Source organism: Nerophis lumbriciformis, linkage group LG26, assembly GCF_033978685.3.
Source record: "Nerophis lumbriciformis linkage group LG26, RoL_Nlum_v2.1, whole genome shotgun sequence".
Taxonomy (NCBI): domain Eukaryota; kingdom Metazoa; phylum Chordata; class Actinopteri; order Syngnathiformes; family Syngnathidae; genus Nerophis; species Nerophis lumbriciformis.
In genome coordinates, this window is record NC_084573.2 from 26,934,404 (window position 1) to 26,945,233 (window position 10,830).

Sequence of the window (10,830 nt, forward strand, 5' to 3'; positions counted from 1 at the left end):
TTATCACACAACTCTTATGCTTAAAGGCTGTTGCTATAGTTATTATCAATTGTGCTGAAGTTGTACTTTTCTATCTGTGCAAAGGGACAACTTGCAATCCAAAGATTGCGAGTCGTCTCGTATCAGTGTTTGTGTCCAGACCCGGCCTGCTGACTGCCAAGGCCGAACATCGAGTACTGTGACGCAGACAAAGCAGAGACAGGGCGATATCACGAGTGTCAGCACATTTCCATTTCTGAATAATCATATATTGTGTCCAACTGGGGCTGCTGCAATTACCCCCCTTCCTTCAGAAGCAGCCTCAGTGATGTAACCAGGGACCTCCCAAATAAATAGAGGAAGCACGTGGGACTGTACCTTAGAGCAGACCTGGGCAAATTAAGGGCCGGGGGCCACATGCGGCCCGTTGAGCTTTTCAATCTGGCCCGCCGGACATTCCCAAATAAATTTTTTAGATGTTTAAGATGGAAAGTGTAGCTGCCATTATGATGTGCGGTGATGTTTTCTAATGACCGTAAGTTTGTAACTACCGGTACACAAAGTATTTCAATAGTTGGAATCTGCGCTTATGGATGACATACCAGTTACTATGGTAATCTAATTAGTTACTATGGCAATCTAATTAGTTACTATGGTCATCTAATTAGTTACTATGGTCATCTAATTAGTTACTATGGTAATCTACGTCACAGCAGCTCAGGCGAGGCACCAAGCAGTGTGGGCGGGAAGCGCTTCCACAGACGCGGAAGGAGATTTTCACAACAAAGTTCTAAAGCTTAGTAATATATATAATAGAATAGAAAGTACTTTATTGATCCCTGGGGGAAATTCAGCAAATATCAGATATATCAGATTGTAGGTGGGTTTATTTTGTACCCTTTGCGTTCATATTTCACTGTTTGTTGCATTTTAGTTGCGTTTCACTTGATTGTAAAATATGTCGATCGAAAGGGGGTGTGACATTCATATTTTGTCAATATTCCGTGTTTTATCGTTCACAGAAAAATGTAAAATTCCATTAAGTTTTTTAAGGCGGTCTGTCATAACGTTTTTAGCATTCATCCATCCATCCATTTTCTACCGCTTATTCCCTTCGGGTTCGCGGGGGGCGCTGGAGCCTATCTCAGCTACAATCGGGCGGAAGGCGGGGTACACCCTGGACAAGTCGCCACCTCATCGCAGGGCCAACACAGATAGACAGACAACATTCACACTCACATTCACACACTAGGGACAATTTAGTGTTGCCAATCAACCTATCCCCAGGTGCATGTCTTTAGAGGTGGGAGGAAGCCGGAGGGAACCCACGCAGTCACGGGGAGAACATGCAAACTCCACACAGAAAGATCCCGAGCCCGGGATTGAACCCAGGACTACTCAGGACCTTCGTATTGTGAGGCAGACGCACTAACCCCTCTTCCACCGTGCTGCCGGTTTTAGCATTCAATCAGACATTATTGTGAGGTTTTGTATTAGTGTTCCTAAAAATAGATATACCGGCCCCCAGACACATTTTTTTCTCTAAATGTGGCCCCCGAGTCAAAATAATTGCCCAGGCCTGCCTTAGAGCGTGGTGGGAGATTGTAACTGAGTGTGCAGCCCTAACGTCTCTCCTCATTGAGCCAAATTGAACTCTGTCTCTGCATGATTCCTTGCTTTGTGTCTGTTTAGTATATGTCATCAGTGTTTGAACCTGACAGCCAGGGACTGTTGATGGAAATGAGCTATTTAGCTATAATCTGGTGCAGAACATATCTGTCTTTGATCTGTGCATTGTCCCTTCAAATAAAGACTAAACTAAACTATTTCAACAGAGTTTTGCAACACTGGCCGCACTTTGGACACCCCCTGCACACACGGCAATCGACAATGCTTTTGCGGGAGTGAGACCAACGCTGTAACATTTGCCTGCCACCTCTTTTTAATAAATGCTTGTGAATCTTCCAGAACACTCTCTGAGTGTTCCAAAAAAAAAAAAAAAAAGAACACGAATGGCGTCAAAGAGTGTTCAACTGTAATTGGGCTTGAGATGATTATTGAATAGGGTTGCAGTAGATCTCTTTACTAGAACAAACAAGCGACAATCCCAGCAGAGAGAAGAGATCCTTGTTGCCGGATCTGATGTGCTGACGTGTCGCCTCCCTGCGCCCTCGCCAGTCAGCCGCTGCTCATGCAACCCAGCCAGCATGGCAGCCAAGCACTTTTACCGAAACGGCTTTTTATTACTATTATTCAATTTTATCTCAACCGCAGCGTTGGAGAAGCGATTCTCCGATTTGAAGCGATGTGCGGACGAGGAGTGCAGCAGTAAGTTCCCTTTAGTAGTAATGCCTCTTTCTCCCTCCATCATCCGTAGCTAGCAGCCATAAACTCCTTATCTCCTCACCTGTTGCCTGTCCGTGTTTGTTGCAGAGATAACTTGGACCGCGGCTGTTTGTTTTTATCCGTGCGACAACGTCGCTATTGACCGGTTTGTCCAAGTGAACGTTGGCTTAAAGTGAAGGTTATTCTGCCTGCCAGCTTCGGCCTTGCTAGCTCATTTTAGCTAGCTAATGCTAGCAACACATTAGCCACTAGTCAGTTATGTTTTTTTTTTTTTTAAACATGCTTAAATGTAACAGCAGCTTGAATTTGCATCTACACCTTGTTAGGGATGTTGTCTAGCAACCTTTATTGTACTATAGTTTCTTTAGTCAAACGCAACTGCAAAGGAAGCTACTGTGTGATGGAGGAAAACTATAAATACATGAGCAATATCAGATTGTGTCATGTAAGATATTATTTTGCTCAGTTTTATAATCACCTGAAGGTTTATGACGATATACAACTCCCGCATTATAACGTACAGCAGTGGTTCACACTTAGCTGTCCAAGTACCACCATAATAATCAACAATACAGTAGCATAGTACAGTGTTTTTCAACCACTGTGCCGCGGCACACTAGTTTACTGTGATATTTTGTCTGGTGTGCCGTGGGAGATTATGTAATTTCACCTAATTGGGTTAGAAATATTTTTTGCAAACCAGTAATTATAATCCCTAAATGCGCCGTTGTTGAGTCTCGGTACTGTCTAGAGCTCGGCAGAGTAACCGTGTAATACTCTTCCATACCAGTAGGTGGCAGCAGGTAGCTAATTTCTTTGTAGATGTCGGGAACGACGACAATGGTTTGCAGTTTAAAAGGTGTCTAATGCTTAAACCAGGGGTCGGCAACCCGCGGCTCTAGATTTTAGCGCCGCCCTAGTGGCTCTCTGGAGCTTTTTCAAAAATGTATGAAAAATGGAAAAAATAAATACATTTTGTTTTAATATGGTTTCTGTAGGAGGGCAAACATGACACAAACCTCCCTAATTGTTATGAAGCACACTGTTTATATTAAACATGCTTCACTGATTCGAGTATTTGGCGAGCGCCGTTTTGTCCTACTAATTTTGGCAGTCATTGAACTCACCTTAGTTTGTTTACATGTATATCTTTCTGCGTCTTTCTAGGATGTGTTTTATGCCACTTCTTTTTCTGTCTCATTTTGTCCACCAAACTTTTAACGTTGTGCATGAATCCACAAAGGTGAGTTTTGGAGTTTTGTAGATGTTATTGACTTGTGTGAAGTGCTAATCAGACATATTTGGTCACTGCATGACTGCGAGCTAATCGATGCTAACATGCTATTTAGGCTAGCTATATGTACATATTGCATCATTATGCCTCATTTGTAGCTATATTTGAGGTCATTTAGTTTCCTTTAAGTCATATTAATTCAATTTATATCTCATGACACACTATCTGTATGTAATATGGCTTAATTTTTTGCGGCTCCAGACAGATTTGTTTTTGTATTTTTGGTCCAATAAGGCTCTTTCAACATTTTGGGTTGCCGACCCCTGGCTTAAACCAAAAATAAACAAAAGGCGAGTGTGCTCGCCTGTGCATCGGCTGGGAACATCTCTGCGCTGCTGACCCGTCTCCGCTCGGGATGGTGTCCTGCTGGCCCCACTATGGACTGGACTCTTTCTATTATGTTGGATCCACTATGGACTGGACTCTCACAATATTATGTCAGACCCACTCGACATCCATTGCATTCGGTCTCCCCTAGGGGGGGGGGGTTACCCACATATGCGGTCCTCTCCAAGGTTTCTCATAGTCATTCACATCGACGTCCCACTGGGGTGAGTTTTTCCTTGCCCTTATGTGGGCTTTGTACCGAGGATGTCGTTGTGGCTTGTGCAGCCCTTTGAGACACTTGTGATTTAGGGCTATATAAATAAACATTGATTGATTGAGTGCCGCTATGAAAAGGCAAAACTAAAACTGAACTGGCTGCAAAGTAAACAAAAACAGAATGCTGGACGACAGCAAAGACTTACAGCGTGTGGAGCAGACGGCGTCCACAAATGACATGACAATCAACACCCAAATAGGAGCGTAAAACGTGAATTATATTTATATAGCGTTTTTTCTCTAGTGACTCAAAGCGTTTTACATAGTGAAACACAATATCTAAGTTACATTTAAACCAGTGTGGGTGGCACTGGGAGCAGGTGGGTAAAGTGTCTTGCCCAAGGACACAACGGCAGAGACTAGGATGGCAGAAGCTGGGATCGAACCTGGAACCCTCAAGTTGCTGGCACGGTCACTCTACCAACTGAGCTATACCACTTTGAGTCACTACAGGGGGAAAAAAAAGCGCTATATAAATATAATTCACTTCAAGACATGAACTAAAACACTACACACAGGAAAACACCAAAAAACTCCAAATAAGTCACAGCGTGATGTGACAGGTCATGACAGTACACCTACTTTGAGACAAGAGCTATAGTGATGCATGCTTGGTTATGGTTGGAATTCATATCCAACAATTGCGAGAACGACCTTTTATTGTCTATATCGGCTGCTGGGTTTCTTTTTTTTTTTTTTTCTGCTGGTGGTGTGCCTCGGGATTTTTTCAATGAAAAAAATGTGCTTCGGCTCAGGAAAGGTTGAAAAACACTGGCGTAGTAGGCCAAAGTATTAATGAAAAACAAGGCAGAGGTTTTATTTAAGAATTATATTAATTATTTTTGGCCACTGTAGCGTTACTGATTTTGAACAGTAACACTTTGTTTGAATATTTAAGTGATTATGTGGCGTATCACTAGTTTGAGAATCGCGGACGGAGAGAAAACAGGGGAAATGGTACAGTGGCCGACAGGGAAAAATGCACAACAACGTCCAAACGCTACCAAAATAGAGATGTGACGTTTGCGAACAAATCGATTCTTTTGAACGGTTCTCTTAAGTGATTCCCATTAGTGAGCAGTTCGTTTGTTTTTTACTACACATGCAGTTATAGCGTCGGCAATTGCCCACGTCACTACAAAATTAGTCAGCATTTTTTTTTTAATTGAAATTGTTTTAATTGTATTTATTTTTTTAATTTTATTTATTTATTTTTATTTGGCTTCTTTTTTGTTTAATTTTTCTGATATGTAGTTGTTCAAGCAAGCATACACGCACTAAGTATTCTAGTACAATTTTGTACTGACAATTTTATCTCCTAATTTTTATTATTATTATTTTTTTTTATCCATTATTGCATTTTTTCTTACTTATTTGTCTATTTTTCAGTGTATTGTTAACCAGTTATGTTGTTTAAAAAAACATGCGTAAATGTAACAGCAGCTTGAATTTGCATCAACACCTTGTTAGGGATGTTGTCTAGCAAACTTTATCGTACAATAGTTTCTTTAGTCAAAACGCAACTGCAAAGGAAGCTACTGTGAGATGGAGGAAAACTATAAATACATGGGCATTTAACTGGCAGCAATATCAGATTATGTCATGTAAGACAGTGTTTTTCAACCTTTTCTGAGCCAAGGCACAATTTTTTCATTTAAAAAATCTAGAGGCACACCACCAGCAGAAAACGTTAAAAAATGAAACTCAGCAGCCAATATTGACAGTAAAACGTTGTTCTCGCAATTGTTGGATATGAATTCAAACCATAGCCAACCATGCATCAATATAGCTCTTGTCTCAAAGTAGGTGTACTGTTACGACCTGTCACATCACGCCGTGACTTATTTTGAGTTTTTTGGTGTTTTCCTGTGTGTAGTGTTTTAGTTCTTGTCTTGCGCTCCAATTTTGGTGTTGATTGTCATGTCATGTACGGATGGACTTTGTGGGCGCCGTCTGCTCCACATGCTGTAAGTCTTTGCTGTCGTCCAGCATTCTGTTTTTGTTTACTTTGCAGCCAGTTCAGTTTTAGCTTCGTTTTGCATAGCCATCCCTAAGCTTCAATGCCTTTTGTTAGCGTCACTCGCCTTTTGTTTATTTTTGGTTTAAACGTTAGATACCTTTTTACCTGCAAACCATCGTCGTCGTTCCCGACATCTACAAAGCAATTAGCTACCTGCTGCCACCTACTGATATGGATGAGTGTTACACGGTTAACCTGCCGAGCTCTAGACAGCACAGAGACTCAACGGCACATTTGCGGATTATAATTACTGGTTTGCAAAAAATATTTTAACCCAATTAGGTGAAATTACGTAATCTCCTACGGCACACCAAACAATATCTCACGGTACACTAGTGTGTGGTTGAAAAACACTGATGTAAGATATTATTTTACGCCGTTTTATAAGCACCTGAAGGTTTATGACGATATAAAATTCCCGCATTATATCGTACAGCAGTGGTTCTCAAATGGCTCTCCAAGTACCACAATAATAACCAACAATAACATACAGTAGTGTAGTAGGCTAAAGTATTAATCAAAAACAAAGCAGAGGTTTTATTTAAGAAGTAGCGTTACTGAGTTTGAACAGTAACACTTTGTTTGAATATTTAAGTGATTCTTTGGCGTACCACTAGTTTGAGAATCACTGATGTAGAGAAAACGGAAAAAAGGTACGGTGGCCGACAGGGACAAACGCACAACAATGTCCAAACGCTACGAAAATAGGGATGTGGCGTTTGTGAACAAATCGAGTCTTTTGAACGGCTCTGTTAAGTGATTCCCATTCGTGAGCAGTACAGGTTTGTTTTTTTCGGCACATGCAGTTATAGCGTCAGCAATTGCCCACGTCACTACAAAATTAGTCAGCATTTTTTTAAATTAAAACAGTTAATATGTATGTTTTTTTATTGTAATGTTTTAATTGTATTAATTTTGTTTTTTACTTATTTATTTTTATATGCTTCTCTTTTGTTTCATTGTTCTGATATTTAGTAGTTCAAGCATACACGCACTAAGTATGCTAGTACAATTTTGTACTCACAATTTTATCTCCTAATTTTTATTCTAGTTTTATTTATTTTTGTATCCATTATTAAATTTTTTTTCTTACTTATTTGTGTTATTTTTTAAGTGTATTGTTAACATGCTCTTGTGCTCCAGCGTTTTTTGGATGAGGGAATATTCAACCTAGTGATGTCATTGTCAAAGCATGGAAATATGGCTACGCCCTATGGAATGTTTACAATGAAAACACAAAAACTTTTAATATAGCCGAATATTTCAGAATAATTCCCACCACTAGAGTGATATTTGTGTAAATGTAAATTATTCTGATACACATCTTATCTTTTTGCAGATTTTAGTGATTGTTTCTTTGATAAAAAAAAACTAAAAAAAACTATAACAACGAGCCAATCTTTTGAACGGCTCTTTGAAATGAACAGATTCTCAAGAATCGACTCTTATATCAAAAAGCCGTGCATCCCATCTCTAAACCAAACACAAAAATGAACCAAAACCGTAACTTGCAACGGGACAATGCTGCTTATTAAAAAAAAATCCTGCAATCACAAAAATGATACAAAATCGAAAATCAAAAGATTCATAGAAACTGTTAAGTTTGCTTGTGCATTAGAGATGTGATCTATGGCTCTTTGAAGGGAGCCGATCTGGAGCAGCCGTTCCTTTTAAAAGAGCCGTTCGAAAAAAGTGTCTCCGTATTATAGTTATTTTTATCAAGGAAACAATCAATGGTAGCAGTTATAAGATAATATGAGGATCACAATCTTTTAAAATTCACACATATATTACACTATTGGTGGGAATTACTGTATTCTGAAATATTGGCTATTGTTGTTGTTTTTCTTGCAAACATTCCATAAGGTGGTGCCATAGCTCCATGTTTTTTGACAATAAGAGGTAGTCCAGAAAGCAGGGTAAGTGAAACCTTAGGAGTGTCAAAAAAAAAAAAAAATGAATTTTTAACTGAATCAATTCAAAAATGTTTTTTTTTTTTTTTTTTTTTTAATGTTTCCTGTCCAGCCACTCAGGCAAATCATATTGTTGATGAACATGATCATATATGCTGTACAGATTTACTTAAGAAAAGAGAAGCGTTGGATACTTCTCTTGTTGCCTTATTTGTATTGGATTTTATTAAATGTTTGGGTAGAATTTTGTTAAACAAAACCTTTTTTATTTTTTTAAAGTAATATAGAAATTTATCGCAGTGGTTCATTTTATAGAGGAATGTAGTTAATGATATAACTGGCACCCAATGTTATTAAAGTATTGATTTTCAATAGAGAATAATTTTGAATCTAGAATCGAATCGTTACTCCCAGGAATCGAACCGAATTGTGTGGTTCCCAAAGATTCACAGCCCTCTGAGATAAGGGAAATTCAGTAAGTTTTCAGAAAGAGAGATGTCAAATTTGGAGTCTGTTGCCATAGTAACTTACTCCTTGAACTAAACCTGCTTGCTGGCAGAATTTCTTCAATTAATTGAGATTTTCTTGAACAAACAAGTCTTTTTCTAAACTCCTCCCTCCTGATAAACTAGAAGAAAAATGTCATGCATGACATGTCAGTTCTTTTAATCAGTGGATGCTAAAACAAAATGAAGTCATGAAGATTCATGCCAGCAGGGGATTTTGAGGTCATTAGACTGCTACGGGGAAAAAAATTATGTCAGTCAATTGAAAAATCCTTGATATCTAATATAAATTAAATCTGTTTTGATTAAAAAAACACATTTAACAAGGAGAAATGTACATTTAATTTTAATTATTGTAAATATAACAATAATTTGTGTGATGTATATATAGCCTGTTGAGAACCGCATCGTCTTCCAAACACAAAAATGTGAACTAATTAGAAAAAACTATTGTTGGCCAAAAAAAAAAGTTTCACCTTGATTTCAGATATTTAATCTGTTTTAGTCATTTGTTTTGAATTTATGTTTTCATTATTGTAAGTATAACTAATATTTGAGCTGTTTCACTTACAAGTAAAATAACCTGCCGACCAGATTATTTTTTGTATTTCAAGAAATATGTCACACCAGAAAGCGCCTGGTTAGAAAAAAATAATTTACTTTACATTTTCCTTACATTGCACTGACTTTACATGTCAAATATGATTAAAACAAATCAGATTATTTTCAGCTGTTTCCATGTGTGTTTTTGAAATTAGTCATTGTCTCTCACTTCACTCCGTTATTCTACTGTATTACTTTTCTTTCCAAAAACAAACACACATTCACTTTCAGCTGGGTAAACAAAGACTACTTTCTTTGTCCCCAGTTACTATGGTGAATCGAAGAATCGCTGCTCCACTGATCATTACTTTTTGTTGTGGTCTTAAATCGGAGGTAATAAACTCGGGGTTGATTGAACTAACTCAGAAGATCATCTGTTCTGCAACCCAACACTCCATTTCCCATCTTAGGGTAAATTAACTCAGATGTCAGGTTTAGACTCAAGAGTTTGTTAAATCTTCTACCTGGAATACCCCACGATCTTTCTGCTGGTTACTCTGTTATTGTTGAGGTGATTTTTCATCTGTGCATTAAATTTCATTGATAAATGTTTTAATTGGCTGTCACCTTTCTGCAAAGTAGCTATTTGGTATATCTGGTTCGTGCAATATGTGTATTCTGTAACAGCTCTATCAAATAAGTATGCTATGAATATTTTTACATCTTTTGTGTATGTTGTTAGGAAACAAGTTGAGCAATAACTACATACCTTTTCGAACACTTCTATTTTTTCCAGTGCTCCTATGTCGTGGGAAAGCAGTGGCAGATTTCTCTGGACCGGACTGCCGCTTTTTGTCATTCAAGAACTCAGAAACGGTCTATGTGTACTACAAATTGTCAGGAAGAAGGGCTGACATATGGGCTGGGAGCGTGAGTATAGAGTCCTGATGAAATATGCAGTCCGAAGGCTTTCCGACATGTGTGGCGTCAATATATTTTTGGCCTCTTGTCTGCAGGTTGGAAACCATTTTGGTTATTTCCCAATGGACCTCCTCGCCGTCAACCATGTGTATACAGACAACGAAGTTGAAGTTCCAACAGAGGTAGAACATGTCCGGTTTAGACAGCTTAAATATTGCCACACCCATTGAATTGCTTGCTTTGCATTATTTTTAAGCGTCTCCCAACCTTTTATTTAGCAAAAGCACACATGTCACTACAAACCACCAAGCAAATTTTTTGTGTACGTACGTAGCTGTATACTGTCTGCCACTATATGGTACTGGAATAGATAGATGAACAAATAGTGTTTCACACACATACATTTTTTTGTGATGGCCCGAGACAAATACATTTGTACCGCCACAGATAGATTTGGCGCTACCTCGCTCATAAACACAATATCATGGTACTGTCTGTGAGTGTAGTTTGTTGTTACGGCGTCGTACAGCGGATGGCATTGTAACTCTGCTTCTTAACACGCATATTATGCACCTGGTCTGTCAGAAAATAAAAAGATGTACAATAGTAGCAGGGTTTATTAGTATTGCCAACTACGCAGTATTTAGCGAGTATTCAGAACCCTCTAAATTGTGGGTCACAAGCTCAATTTACCTGGGGGCTGCT

The 10,830-nt window shown here is 38.7% G+C and overlaps 1 protein-coding gene across 2 annotated transcripts in view; it reads left to right on the plus strand.

Annotated features, from left to right (window-relative positions):
- The first annotated feature begins 2,038 nt into the window (after positions 1-2,038).
- The window catches only part of mia3 (MIA SH3 domain ER export factor 3), a 46,950-nt gene continuing 38,158 nt past the window's right edge, over positions 2,039-10,830 (plus strand). The window contains exons 1-3 of one of the 2 annotated variants that reach the window (XM_061987084.2): positions 2,039-2,307; positions 10,001-10,134; positions 10,221-10,307. In XM_061987084.2, coding sequence (XP_061843068.1) covers positions 2,187-2,307; positions 10,001-10,134; positions 10,221-10,307 — 342 coding nt within the window. In that variant the 5' untranslated portion in view covers positions 2,039-2,186. The remainder of the gene's footprint in view (positions 2,308-10,000; positions 10,135-10,220; positions 10,308-10,830) is intronic. The other variant, XM_061987085.2, reaches the window with a different exon arrangement.